Here is a 15,928-nt window from a genome sequence, read left to right as displayed (position 1 = left end):
TTTTCTAATTTAATGTATTTTTCACCTTTCCTGATTTATCATAAAATAGCTTTCAATCTGTTTTGTTTGCATTTTCTACTGCTCTTAAAAAAATGAAGGTTTTTCGGATTTGTTTTTTTAATTTTTTAGAAATATATGATATTTAGAAATGTAAGTTTTTAAAATTAAGAAATTGAATAACTTCGTTGATAATCCTAAATATACGACCGATCAAAGAGTTGGTTAAGATTTAATTTCAACAATCGATAAGATTTTAAAACCGGGTGAAAGAAAAATAATCGCAACCGGCATTGCTATTTCACTGCATAAAAAATATAAAGCGCAAATAATACCTAGATTGGTTATGGCGATAAGCTATAGCTTTACAGATGTCAATTCACCAGGTACAGTCGATGCTGATTACCGTGGCGAAATTAAAGTCTGTCTTATTAATTTGGGCTATAAGGATTTTACAGTGCAGTGGGGAATGAGAATCGCGCAAATGATAATATCTAAATAAAAACGCCTATCGTTGACGGAAAAGTGAAACACTAGATGAAACTGAACGTAATAACAATGGTTTTGGTTCGACTGATTTTATATTTAGAGGGAGTGAGCGAGGCTTAGGTCACCTGATCAAAATACTGGTCTCTGATTGGCTAATGTGCGTCAAGCGGTCATCTGCATCTGTTGTCCCTGGATTTGATTCTTGTTCTGTCCGGTTGTTAGGGTGTTTGTGTCCGCATACTGACGAAAGTGGTTTTGCCTACTTTTTTAACTGTTTGTTGGAACGTGTTAATCTCAAAATTCTCTTCAAAGTTGGTGACAAGAACCTCGTTCTGATTTTTTACATGCCATTGACGCTCTTGCCAGTAGTTGGTAATGTTTTAGATAAGGTACTGTACTTCTGTTTGAATGAGCGTTAAAAAAAAAAAAAAAAATTGCTGATTGACTATCAGTATGGATTTGGTTCAGCCATGGGCACAGAGGGTGCTATTATATGTGCAAGGTATTTTTTGGATATATCAGGGTCTTTAAAAATTTTTCGATGCCAACTCCTTTTTTTCAATTACAAAGGCCAGGTTGCATGGGAATTAAGATCGAGGTACTCGAAAGTTATTTCGGAAACAAAGTCGTTCTTCTTGGGAGTGACGCTGGAATAGAAAACACTCAGTGTAAACATCTCTGCAGTGCAGTGTATTATCAATCCACCTCTGGATATTCCAATTCAAATCGCTGATGCGGTTGAGATTGCTCAGTCGTTGTAAAATCACTGCTTATAGATTTTCTGGTCGAATGAAACTTAAGGAAACAGATCGAGTTATGAAAACGTAACAATTTTTCGGGTACGGAAACTATCTTTTCTTTTTCTTGTTTAGCCTCCGGTAACTACCGTTTAGATAATTCTTCAGAGGATGAACGGAAACTATCTAATTTTTGGATTCCACACGTAATAACCACTAGCAAAAAAATAAAAGTTCCGGCGCGATATTAAGTCTTTCCCTTAATATGAACTTTCTGACATATCGGGGTTTTATTCTGATGAGAATCTTTGATTCGAGTAGTACTCTCAGTACTATCCATATGGTAGCAGGCGTGAATTTTAGAACCATATATGAAGGTATTTTCGAGACCATAATTCATTTTAAACATTACAGAAATACTTTTTTATGAAACCAGTGTCTTCTTTTTGTTCATTCGTCACCTGTGATTAAAGAACTGTTTCACGTGACGCTGTTCAGGTTATTTCTTGTCCGATAGCTGTCGATATCTTTACCACTAACCCAATTTGAGTTATATTGCCTGCAACACAATTGAAATAATTTTAATTACATTTATGTAATATGTATGTAAATTATTCTCACTTGCGTAAGATTATCACTGTTCCGTTCCTAGCTGAGGCGACTTATGATGCTTTTTGGTGTCTACTAGTACTGGCACGAGAGTCAAGCTAATACATTCACTCAAGTAAGAATGCCGCTGGGTGCGCTCATACACATTTAGTCGAAGGCGACTTACTGGTCTAATGTGACCGTTCTAGAGTCGGATCCCACTTGGAGCGGTCATGATTTGTTTAAAGTAACATTTCATTCTAGTGCAGAATAGTTTTATTTTGTAGTATGAAGTCTCATGTGGCTTACAGTATTTATTGATAATGTTCAATTGTATAATTTTGACTAATGTGTCAATTTATTCATCAGTCGAATGTGACTTTTATTTTCGATATTCAAAAAATTTCTTATGTGACAAATTAAAATTTAACGGTTCAAGAAGAATATGTTATAGTTCATTTCATCATCTGCACCACACGATTCCTTAATACTTTCCGTACTCGTTCTACAACTTAATAATGACATTTAAAGGTAAATGGCCCGTACGCTCGAAAATAATCTTGGAAGAACAGTTCTTGGAACAAGTACGAGTTTTTAATAATCTTGTTATTGATATCTTATACGACAGAAATACAAATGTCGATAAGAAGGTGAGCCAATTTGAGTTAGTCTGTGGTTCAGTACGCAGAATGTTCGGGAAACAGGCCAAAGAGGATACTCAGTTAAGATTCTAAAAAACAATGGCCGTGTCTATTCTTATCTAAATTAGTGAAGTGTGAATTCTGCTAAGTTGGGATGAGTCACGTATTCAGGCTCCTGAGATGACGTTTTTGAGAGCGGTCAAAAAATGTACTCGAGTAGACCGAATACGGCAATATCATAAATAACAAATATCATAAATGATGGAGTGATCATTTGATTCGTATGCCTCTTTGCAACTTCCTTCTCAAGTATGGAGATACAAACCGAGGGGTAGAAGAGATATAAAATGCCCAAGAAAGCGATGATGCAGGAACAAGCCAGTGAGCCTAATCCATGACGTATGAAAACGATGACATTTAGGTTATTAAATTCTGGTATGAAATATTCATTTTGATTCTACAAAATTTAAACTGATATTTTTTAACTCTTCTTCATGGTTCTGTATTCCGAGTCATCACAATACTGGCACAGTTCTGTGTGCCTCTTTCTGATCTTACAACTCGATTGCGCCCTGAGGGGATAAGATACCGCCTCGTAGCGTGTCTAGTCGCTACACCACTCCGTCCATATCTTACCAGTTGTGGCTAACGGAGGACACCTTCTTGCCCACAAACTGATCATATTCCACAGCGCTCAGACCGGCCTCTTGAGATGAAACCGATCCAAATGCCCCGAGGTATATCTACATCAGCAATTTCGCTCCAGTAAACGTTTTTTTGCCTTCTGAAGAAAGCAACAGACACCCAATATTACAACGCAGCCCTCAGGAACAACGCTAGAAGTCTACCCGCGGAAGATCGAAGACTCCGCGCCTACCACCACTTTAAAGGCTTAAATTATTAATACCCAATTCGTATAGAAGCAACAAGTATACCAGGAAAGCATATCAATCAGCAAAATTCAGTCTAACAGCAACAAGATATTGTTAATTATGGGAATTATGGGACCTCAGGTCTGGTCCGTCCGGAGCTGAGTACTATTTCTAGTTTCCCACTACAGCTCGACTTTTGAGGACCGTTCCGATTAACACTAGACAAATGAACTCTTGATTAAATTGTCGTCATAACTGTAGGTTTTTCTTTGACTTACGATCATATCATATATTTTTCCTGTAAGTTGCTATTACAGTACTTTTCCTTATACTTGATCCGTTTTTTCAATTATTTTAATTAATAAACAATTACGTATGACACTATTCGGGGTTACATGTAAGTATAATGGATCCTGAAGCGATTCCTTTGTACTATATATTGGGAAGCTTTCTGTAGACAAAACTGAAGATGCTGCGTCTTTATCTTACATCTAATTATATATTGGTTATATCTTCATAATTATAAAATAAATCTACCAGCAGAGGTTTTTACGGGTAAATCGGGTATTTTCGAGTTAAAGATAAAACTCAAAAAGAGCTTTTATTATAGAGTAAAACCTAAGCGCATCAAATTTCAAGTATATTGTGTTAAGTTTTTTAAACCACTTTTGGTCTCTACTCGGGAAGAAAATATTTTTAAAATGTATATATTTTTCTAATTTTAAGTGCCATAACTTTAAAAGTTTGTAAGTTAATCGTACAAGAGTCACTCACAACAATAATATAGCCTTCTGTAAGAATAACAAACATCGTTCCAGGTTTACTAGCAATCGCGACGAATGAATTCATTCAAATATATAATTACATTTCCCAATTCTAAGGCAATCGAAAGGCAGATAATATTTACCATTACAAACCTTAATTCGGTTCACCAATAATATCAAAGGAAGCCACTTAACTTTTACTTCACCTTACTTTATTTGCTTCACATTCATAAGAATGAACGTTATAAGGGAAGAAAAATATTTTTCGACGATTCAACAATACAAGTTCGAAGTTTGTCCATGCGGATTAGAAATGGAAAAAAAGTGAAAATTTTCCGTAAAGTGATTGTTGAGACAAATACTAAGTTTTCTTTCCTGTATGTCACAATTGAGTAATATAGTATAATAAAATATTTGGGGTTTTGTAAATAATAAGAAAAAAATATTTTTTTTTAAATTGTACAATATAGTGACATTAAAACGAAATACGTTGTTTTCATCAACAGTCTATTTTTATCTTCTTTAATGCAGGTACGCTTTTAATTATGCGAAATACACGTCAGTATATACGTTCTGACGTCACACAGAAACTATTCAAAATGGATATAGGGATATTTAATATGTACCTATCTTTTACGTAAGAAACGTACTTTATTTTCACAAAAATCAGTATAAAAGGAGGTGCTGCAATGATTAATTTACGATTTGCATCTGCTGCGGCTTACTACTTAAGTGTATTGGATTTCACGTAATTATTATTTTTATTATGTTACTGCTAATATTACACATATTTAATATACAAAATTTATTAATATTATTGCAATAATAAAATATGATTTTATTTCATAATAATTTAATATTTAAGTTAACATGATTATTTAATTTATATCTTATTATTTTTTTTGTAAATGTTTGATGAACATTGAAACGAATATATAAACTTATATATATATATATATATATATATACATACAAAGTTTATATATTAAAGAAAACAATGAATATTCTAAACTTAAATTTTTTATTAGTCTTTATTTTTATCAAACGATATTTTATTTCATGAAATATGAAGTAGTTCTTTGAAAGCAAAATTACTTCTTATTTTATTTCCTTATACCAAGTAAAAATGTATGTGATCGGAAAAATTACGGTTTTCAGAATTCAACGGTAATATGCGTTTTGACCATCCCTATATCCATTTTGAATAGTTTCGGTATGAGGTCAGAACGTATGTACTGACGTGTATCTCGCATGACTGGGTGTATCTCACATAATTAAAAAAGGATTAGCCGTAGAATGTTGAAATGTTGTATTTAGGGCTGCTGTAGCATCTAGTTTTGCAGCTTCCTTTTTTGATTGCAATCGAGTGCACAAAAAGTTTCCAATAAAGGCAAAACTAAAAAAATTAGGAGTTTAGAATTTTTCGTACCTTCAGTAATGCTTTTCAACGATAATTGGTTCCGGAGTTATAACCAAATAAAAAATTTAATTAATGAAATATTTGGATTTTACAAAGGGAAGGCACATAGGTTCGAATCCGACTTCATTTTTTTTCTTTTAATTTTTTTTTTAGATGTAAAATTAAGAAGTTATTTATGAAATTTAATGGTGGTTGGTATGAAATTCCACCACATCTCACCCCTATTACCAATTAACTGTAAACGCTTACTTTATTCATCCTTGTTTGAATCTGTTATTCGATACGGCTTGACAGCATGGAGATCAGCCGCCGAATATCTCATAAATAAAATAAATTTAATACAAAATAGGGCCCTAAAAGATATTGCTCGTTATTATTCTGATAAAAATTATGACACCAATTTAAATAATCTTACAAGGTTTCTGTTAGCTAGAGGTCTATTTAAATTCTTAATTATTTTTAAAACTTTTACAACCGCGAATACCTCTGTATTCGCGGTGTAGAAATGTAGAAAGTGGATACAATGGTAAACGATTAATGAAGTATGTTGTTCCTGCATTACTTAATTCATTACCGAATCACCTCAATAATGTAAAAATGAAAAAAATCATTTAAAAAACTTCTCCTTGAGTGGATATTAACTATACCGTAATTAGGAACTAATAGGATTCATGTTGGATTTATACTGGCAGTCCAGATAATTATATCATAATTGTCTGGACTGCCAGTATAAATTATAGTTATTATTTTAATGTTGATAATTATTATAAATCAATATAAATGTATAGTTGAATGGTTAAAGCTTAGTTATTTATTTTCTGCATGTAATTGTTGCAACAAGATATTAATTGTGTTATTAGTTGTTGTAATTAAGTATAGTTTTGTTTCTTAAATATAGTTTTAGTTACTAAACCTAATACATAACAAATATTTAAGAAATAATTTGTTCATTAGTTTTTAAATATATATTTTAATTTTGTTAAATTAATTTTTATAATTGTACTACTATTATAACTATTAGAAAAAAAAAACCTAATAATATCTTTAGTTGTTACATAAAAATTGGTTATTGTATTAACCACTTAATAATAAAATAAATAAAAAAATATATATATATAAATATAATAAAATAAAATTTTTTGTACTTTCGTTAAAAAAAATAAATATATATATACATTATTTGTTGAAAATCTATCGATAAACAAACGAATTACTGAAAAAACTTGGGAACATACTTTTCTGCCGGATTTCACCTACGTCGTTTTTAAAAAATATAATAATTAATATTTTTAAAAAATTTTATTTTATTAATATTTAAAAAATATTTTAATAGATAAATAAATTTATCTAATATTATTATTTATTTAAACAAAATAATACAATATACGTTTATACATTGCTTTTCTCAATATAATTATTTAAAACATATTTTAATTATACACTTGAAAAAATATACAACTATTTGATTTTGAAATATGTAGCATAAAATAAAAATATTATTTATTGGATATTACGAAGAATTATGAGAAAACAATAAACAATTATTGATGTAAACAATACTAATTAGTGAAAAAGAGTTAAAAGAAACATACCATTTAAAGATAGAAAATTCCTTTGAGCATAATAAAATAAATGCCGTGATGAGTTGGAAAGGATTTATATATATTTAAGTTATGTCTATTCATAAAAATGAATATTATTAAAAAAATACTTTTAATTTATTGTACTTCTAAATTTTACTAAAATAGATGTAAATGGTTTTATATTAATAATTATTATTACTGGAAATGCCTTCCAATAAACTTTATATACAACGGGTCGTGTACGACAAAGAGACGAACAATAATTGTACAAAGGACAGAAATTACCCTAATATTAACAATGAAAAAACATTAACAAAATGAACATTACGGATCTTCAAAAAATTTAACTAACTTTTTACTTTCCATTTACCCCTTTTCAATTTCCCAATTTTCAGATTTACCATATTCCTTTCCCACGTTTTCCCTCTTCCGGCCCATTTCATTCCAACATATCTCATTCTATTATTTCTTTTTAACATTTCCTTTTCCCACCTATCCGCTTTTCTTTTTCTCTTCCTCCTTTCCATTTTGTCATTTTGTTTTCCTTGTTTTCCCTTTTTTTTCTTTCCCATTTTTCCTTCTTCTCTTTTTACCTTCTTCCCGTTTACTTTTTTTATTGCATTTACCTCTTACAAATAGCACTGTTTTTCAAAAAAAAGCATAAGCTTACCTGTCTCGGATGTATTAACTTAGGTATGCAAATAGTAGGCATATAAAAACACGCGCGTATTCGAATACAACTTTGTTCAAAAATTTAAATACAATTCGTGAAGAACGTTCGGAGATTTAAATTTTGACAAACGAATATTTTTATTTTTATTTATGTAGATGATCAACTTATTACTGAATTCTTTTAAACTTTCTTGTATTAAAATTAACTGGTTTATTGATTAATTAATTTATCTATATTAAGAAAATATTAATTATTAATTTGATGTAAACAATCATGCTGTTTATAATTATTTATTACGATTAATGATTTATGCGGTTGTTTAGCGGCAGTTTATACTTTATACAGAATCGCTTTATTTTTTCTCGATGAACCGGTAAATCTACGCGCATACGTATCTAGTTTACTTTATGCTACATTTATATAAATTAAAAGATTATAAAAACGAAAATAAAATACAAAATGTCTGTTTTTTTGTTTTTTTTTAGATTTTTAAACGAAGAGAAAATGGTTTACATTAAATTGGTGTTAATAATATTACTTTCTGTCGTTTACTATAATGAAGGTAAATAATTTTAATTTATATTACAAAAATTGAACCGTGGGAAAGAAAACCTTTTATCCCGCAACACAAAATCAAAGGAACGGAACAATTATTATTTCCTTCTATCATAGTTCTAGAAGAGCGATCTCAAAACGATTTTGATCGCGAACCCCAAACACGCAAATAATTATTAATTTTACCCCATATAATATAATATAAATATATATATATATATATATATATATTTAAATGTGTTGTCAGGAACCCAGCTATTTATTTATTTGAAACAATATAGCAACATTGAAATTACATTTCAAATTTATATTTTGCGCCATTTGAAATTTAATGTGAGCATTTGATTGTATTTGTTTGGCAACATCAAAAAATGTGGTTTGATGTCCTCTGTTACTGCAATTTGAAGATCTGGTTTTAAATTTAATTTTTTTCTATATTTGGTATTAATTGCTGTTATTACAAAGAAAGCTATTTGCAATTCTACCCACCAATTAGAAAGACATTTTCCTTCAAAATTCAGATTCTAATATTGTTTTTTCTTTCGTGTCGATTATATACGACCATTACGGCCGTATATATAAATCGTATACTAATATACGTAATGGGTTTAGTTTTGGCTGGGATTGAGGAATAGACTTTATATTTTTGAATTTTATTTAAGGGAAAATGATTTTCTCAATTAATTTGATTTCTCTTAGTCATAAATTACATTTTCTCATTTTCACCATACTCTAATTCCCATAAAATGTTTTTTTTTTCATTTCTTTATTCATATTCTATTCCTTGTAATTCGATGATTTCATTACATTAAAATTAACCATTGGTTTTGCATTTAGGAAATTTCATTTAATAGTGAGAAATAATAAGCTCAATTTCTTTATATTTTCTTCTTCAGTATTCTTTTTTTTTTAATACCTACGGCTTAGTTTAACCGATTTGTATAGAACGTTGAATAATTACTTTTGATTACGATGCATTGATTTTATTTAATTTCGGTTATAATTTGTCAATCCCGACACCATATGTTCCGTATCTCATATATTTATTTTGATAGAATAATATTTTACACAACTCTTTTTTGTACGCATACATACTCTATTGATGCATTTAATTTTCCACCTAAATTATGGTCTGTAGAGAGCCAAACCGTCATTAGCCAGTTAGTTACATATTTTTCTCGGCAAACTGGAGTCTATGGTAGTTACAATCGAAGAATCTAATAGTTTTTTCTTAGCGAAATGAACTTATTGATGTATTTTTTTTGCTTTTAGCTGAAGACAAATTTTCTCTCGATAAAAACGATTGGAAGAGCTATTATTTAACAAAAAAAAAAGATATTACTGACGTAATTTACACACAGGATTTATATCATACACAGAGAAGCTGTTATCTTTGTATACTCAATGAAATAAATAGACAGTTAGAATTAATTAAAATTTTATATTATGAACAATCAGGAACTGTTGAAAAATTTAAAACTGACATGGAAAACCTTAAGAATAATTACAGACGTTACGTATTATCATGTGAAAAAGGCATGCCGACTGATATTACACTAACATTTTTTCAAATTCATTCTACAGCACATTACAAAAAATCATTTCAAAAAAATTACTCGTTCAATGTTAGTTCATGCATAAAAACATTTTCTAGTAATATAAGTAAGTATTCTTTTTCTATAACTGTATTTCTATTATTAAGCATATTATTATATTATTATTATCCTATCGAATGGAAATTTCTTCTTAATTTACCTACAGAACCAGTTAAATAATATATACATTATGGTAATTCTGATTAATTTTGGTGTTTATGCGTAAAAACGGATGAATTTCATTGATCATAATCAAATTTTGGAGAATTTAATACCGGTCTCTTTACATAAACTCCATATTAATATATTTTACATATTAAAATAACAACCATAAAGGGGTTCCGAGGGGTTCCGAGTAAATTCCTCGGTTATGCCTTGTTAAGTTTGACCTGGTTCCAACTTCAGGTCACTAAACGGACTGGATTTTTGGCTACCTGCAGGAAATGGAATAACAAACGATTTTGGAAATGGATTCATACCACTCTTAGAGCTGGCGATGTGGCGGCCAGGGTCAATGTTATTGCAGGTGTAACGGAGACCCTTCCGTTGTCCATATGCCCCCTGCGATGGCAAGCATGTAGCAATGGTGCCCATGTATGTCGGTGCATGGGAGCTCTGAAAGCTTCGGTGAGTAGGAGCCTGGAGTCAGTGCAGAGACTGCGCATCCGCTCTCTGTCAGGACATATGCCGGTTCCACCGGAGTACCGGATAGGACCTCCAAGGTTAGTAGCCCTGGAGTGGGGGTGTACCCCGGCGGCTAGCCTTGCTACAGAAGGGATCCACTGTTCATGAACATTGAACATTCAAACGTGGCAGAGGGTGCACGTAAACACCCTCGTTTAGAAACCTCCGATTCGCCGCAAGCGAAGAGGAAAAAAGTAAAGAATCTGATAGGATAATGAAAGATGCTGATAGGATCAGTAAAGAATTAAAGAAAAGTCTATTTGGCTATAGCGCACCAAAGCCAAGATTTTTAATTATTACAAGGGAGAATGGAAACTTTCAAAAAGTTAGTCCATTCCTTATCGCAAGAGAAGTTAACAATTTGTGCTGGTGGTCCTGTCAAGGATATTCGTAAAACTTTTAATGGATTGCATGTCGAAACCATCAACGACATGCAAAGCCAGAAAGTTTTGGCGTTGAAGAAGATCGGTGAGTTTGCGGGTTCTGTCCAACCGCATAGCACACTGAACTCATCCAGAGGAGTTGTTGTTTGTCGCGATCTTCTTAATTGTACAGAAGAAGAAATTGTACAAGAAATGTCGAGTCAGGGAGTAACTCAATGTCGCAGACTTACTATGAGAAGAAATGGTGAGATTCTTCCTTCGGCCTCGCATGTTTTGACATTTAATAGGCCGAATCTTCCTGAAAAGGTACGAGCTGGCATCCATCGGCTTGATGTACGAGCTTTCATCCCGCAGCCGATGAGATGTTTTAAGTGTCAACGTTTCGGACACACAGCAGCAAGATGTGAAGCGCAGGAAATATGTATATGTGGAGAGAAAACACATGAGGGTTACCCATGTAAAGACCCTCCAAACTGCGTTAACTGTAAAGGGCATCACAATTGTCGTTCAAGAAACTGCCCTACATATAAATTAGAAACAGCAATTCAGGAAGTTAAAACGCTTCAGAAGGTAAGCTATCCTGAAGCAAAGAAGATTGTTAATAAGCGTACACCACGACCATCGACTTCTTATGCAGAAGCAGCGGCTGCCCCTTCCACATCTAAAATTAATGTGGAGCAGTTGCTTAACACGATGGCACCAAGTCTTGCGACGATGATTGAAAGAATCATTGATTCAAAGATTGAGTCGACTCATCAGAGAAAACAAAGTAAAGATGAGAAGGCTCATCCCCGGACTGACGCCGTTGACATGAGAGACACACCAGCGCCGTTTAAAAAACCAGCTAAATCTGCGATTGTAATGTCACCAACTTGTGTAAGAATTAAAAATCTTGATTTATCTGACAAAGAGAAACAGATCGCTCCGTCGTGTAGTCACAAATCTAAAGAAATTGTGACAAGAAAACCTGAATCTGCGGAAACAGAGGTGCAAGTTATTATAGAAAAAGCACCAGGCGCAGATGAAATAAAACCTGTACCGATAGAGCCTCCCAAAGCGCAAAGACCAGCTTCGGTGAGAGCATCTATTTCAGCCGGACCCAGTACTGCAGTAGAGATAGAGTCCGGCTCATCCGCCGCGGAGACATCATCGCACATTAATTTAGATTCTTTAGCAAAGATGCTAACAGCGCCGGCGAAAGTTTCATCAACTGACGTCAGCCGAAGAACGTCACTGGCATCCGAAATAGAGGAAGACGATGCCATGTCTGAGGCCTCAGATACGCTGTCATCAGAGGTCGAGGCCGTCAGAAGAATGGAGAAACGAAAAAAAGGTTGGCCGAAAGGAAAGCCTAGAAAGTAATTTTATTGGATCAGAAGTTATAAGAAAAGTAAAATTTTGATCATTTTTTTGACACATGAAAATGTGAAATTTTGAACCCTTTTTTATTTTTTTTTTTTGAAGTGGGATGGGGCTAATGACCAAAGTAGTCGATGCCCCTAAAAACCTCAAAAAAAAAAAAAAAAAAAAAAACAACCATAAATAGTAATTAGTGAATTTAATATTTAAATAATCAAAACATTACTGTTAATTAGTTGAAGTAAGCGAGCGAAGTGTGGCGGGTTATGTTATGTTAGATAATCATAATCTAAACAAACAGAACCTACGAAAGCTAATATCGGCTAATTAATGTTAAATATACAAATTATATATATATATTATTCTCAAAAATAGGAGGTGATTGATCATATTCAACGGTAATTACGCGTAATCAGCGGATTAATAATCAAATATATCGTAACGTGTACACCTGGAAGTCGTTACATTCAGATGTATATATAATTTTAATATATAAAGGAAGATTTAGGATAGAATTGAAAAAATAAAACATGAATGATGCATTACGTAAAATTTTGTTTGGGTTTCAAACGGATGATTTTCACGTACGGCTAAAAATCATAAATTCTCTCTGTTAAAAATTCTATTTCGTTATACTAAAAGGGACCTGGTTGATTTGTATTTAACGGCTGTTTTTAAATAAAAAACAAAAAAATAAATAAAGAACATAAATAAATTAAAAATAAATGATTAAAACGTCAGGAAAAAGGCAAATATTTATATTAGGAATCACAAAAAAAAGTAATAATTGCAATATTTACACCAGTAATATTACAAATGAAGGTTTAACTAATATACAAATCCAAACAACGCCGGTACAAGCGTGGAAATAGTTGTTGCAGAAAAAAATTCGGCTGTATCAAATATCGAAATGAGATTTACCGTCATAATCATAAAAACATTTCCGTGGGGTTTAACGAGTGTTAAGCGACCAGATTTTTGGGTAACACAGGAAATACGTGGATATTCAATATTTTGTAATTCTTTGAAATTTTCTCAACCAAATATTGTTAATGGAATCTTTTCAGGCGTTCATTCAAAGAATCAGTAGTGGCATCAGTTGTTTTTCCCTTACCGCCTCTTCGTTCTAAGTTACTTACCACTGAAATGACTGAGGATTATAAGTCTCGTTTAAAATTTTAGATGTTATTGTACTTTATATAAATACATATTTTTTATTTTGCAGCCACATATATACAATTTGTAAGAATAAGACAACGTTATGAAGATGATTATCTTAGTTACACGATTTTTCAAACTCAACCTGAAGTAAATAAATTGAATAAAAATTGTTTGATTTGTATTCGAGATTTTGTAGAGTATGAAATAGGAAGGTTGATAGAAATTGAGGCAAAACTACCTCCTAGGTATGAGGGTGACATTACATCACATGTAGAGTATTGGGCCGTATTGACAGATATATATAGAAATTACAAAAGGTATATTAAAAAAGTGCAGCCATGGATTACTACATGTTTGAGTAATTCAACAAACGATGTTACGGAAAAATTTGAAACAGGACCTGAAATTCAAAAAAAAAAACCATTAATATCAAAGGGAAAAAGTGAAGGAATGGAGGAATGCATACATTATTATATTGCTAAAGGTAAGTAAAATTAAACGTAACGTTTAGATTATATTTCAAAGAATAGAAAGTTCATTTGGTCCGCAGATGTTGACTGATCTCGACAGGCGACTGAAACGACCTGTCTACCCAGTTCATTTTTCCGTTAACTAAACCATAAGCGGTGTCAATCGTACTTTAGACGCTGTAGGAAGTACTACATCGCATTTGTATTTCTGTTTATTCATTCTTAGCTTTACCGTGTAACAACAAAGCGATACGCACAATTTACTTAGCTACCTGAACTTCAGTTTAATGTTTTGGATCTCAGCTCTTAGATAAGGTTCAATCTGAATTTATATATATTTTCCAGTTACACCAGTAATTATCTAAAATTGATAAATTCTGAATATTTTCATGATTTCGGTACTTTATACACCGTACTTATTAATAAAATCGGATCTAAAGTTTTGGACTCGTGTCGTGCAAAAATACAAATAATTAAATTCATTTAACAAATATTAAAATTAAAATTCTATAATACATTATCGGATAGTACTTCAGCAAAGCTATTGACGCTTAATCAGAAAAACAAATAATTTGTCAGAGCCATCTCGTCAAAAAAAAAATCTGGTTTAAAAATTACCTAAATAAGAATCCTGAACTTCAAATTCGTTGACTGAACTATCACTTAAAATATTAGAATTTATTTTCAGCTAAGAGTAATTAATAATGTAAAAGACAATCCCATTTTGGAAGTCGTTGGCATTCTAATACTACTGGTAAATAACATTTTGGATGGATTTCGAGGCTAGGAAGACAATTTAGGTTTGAGAGAGACGTCATCGTTTTTATCTTCAAATTTGTTGATTATGAAAAAGTACATTGAACGGTGAATTCGTACTGTGAATATTTTACGGGTAAACAGGATTTTAATAAGTTTCATTAGCGATCAATCAATAAATTCCGTCCCAGAATATTTATATAACAGAATTTCCAACCTACACTAGAAAGATGCTACTAGTAAAATATTAATTATAAAAGAATCGTGGGTTGCGTTTTTAGTGCTGTGATTAATTATTGCTCATCCTGACCACTGTACCGGAACATATCCGCCTTCTGAAAATCCCCGTCATCACTTTACCCACCCAGTTACTATCTGTAACAGACTTTATGAAAGATCGACTTTTCGATTACCAAACCTGATTACCTACCGCAGACATCAATCTAGCATCTTTCACGATGCCAAAGATGCAAATGTCTGGACAGGTATTTCCATCAGTGTGTTCTTTCCCCTTTACTGCCGCCTTTGTTTTAGGCTTCTTGGAATTTCGAACATCTACTTTAATTTGTGGCTCTCTCAACTAACTCAACTAACTTAAATTTTTAAATAATAAAAAATTTTTCGTGTACAAATATTATTCGGCATGAAACCGTTATTTTCACGATTGAAATTAATTAAATTATTATCAATAAAATGAATTTATAACGACATACTTTTCATACCCGATTTAATTACGTTTACCTATCTTGAATATATTTTTCAGGTATATTGATTCTCTTTGGCGCGAGTGGTAGCGTCGGGCTTTCAATCCGGCGATCAGGGGTTCGAATCCCGGTCAGGCACGGCATTTTTGCACGCTCTACAAATAATTCATCTAATCCTCTTAAGCAATATCTAAACGTTTAGTGATTTTAAAATTATTATACAGAATAATTGAATATTAGAGTGAAAATTATAGTGTATCCTTAAAAACGGTAACGTCTTTTTTTTATTTATCGGAATATATGTACATTTGATAATTTTTAAACATTCTCTACTAATATCGATGTCATGATCGATTCTGATGAGACGAGATCGGTTATATTTACGTGTACTGATTTAGAAATCGATACGTATAATAAAATAATGACTCGGTTTGACCCTTTGAGTGCTTTAAGAAATATCACTGGATCGATTTTAATTAAACTTTGCAGATTTGTTA

At 31.9% G+C, this 15,928-nt stretch overlaps 1 protein-coding gene across 2 annotated transcripts in view; it reads left to right on the top strand.

Annotated features, from left to right (window-relative positions):
• The first annotated feature begins 4,755 nt into the window (after positions 1–4,755).
• The window catches only part of LOC142333964 (uncharacterized), a 28,568-nt gene continuing 17,395 nt past the window's right edge, over positions 4,756–15,928 (top strand). For both annotated transcript variants that reach the window (XM_075381614.1, XM_075381612.1), the window contains exons 1-4: positions 4,756–4,836; positions 8,250–8,326; positions 9,592–9,981; positions 13,566–13,985. In XM_075381614.1, the coding sequence (XP_075237729.1) occupies positions 4,778–4,836; positions 8,250–8,326; positions 9,592–9,981; positions 13,566–13,985 (946 nt within the window). In that variant the 5' untranslated portion in view covers positions 4,756–4,777. The remainder of the gene's footprint in view (positions 4,837–8,249; positions 8,327–9,591; positions 9,982–13,565; positions 13,986–15,928) is intronic.

This window comes from Lycorma delicatula, chromosome 13 (genome assembly GCF_047948215.1).
Source record: "Lycorma delicatula isolate Av1 chromosome 13, ASM4794821v1, whole genome shotgun sequence".
Lineage (NCBI taxonomy): Eukaryota > Metazoa > Arthropoda > Insecta > Hemiptera > Fulgoridae > Lycorma > Lycorma delicatula.
The sequence above is the reverse complement of the archived record's forward strand: the minus strand, read 5'-3'. Positions and strand labels throughout refer to the sequence as shown.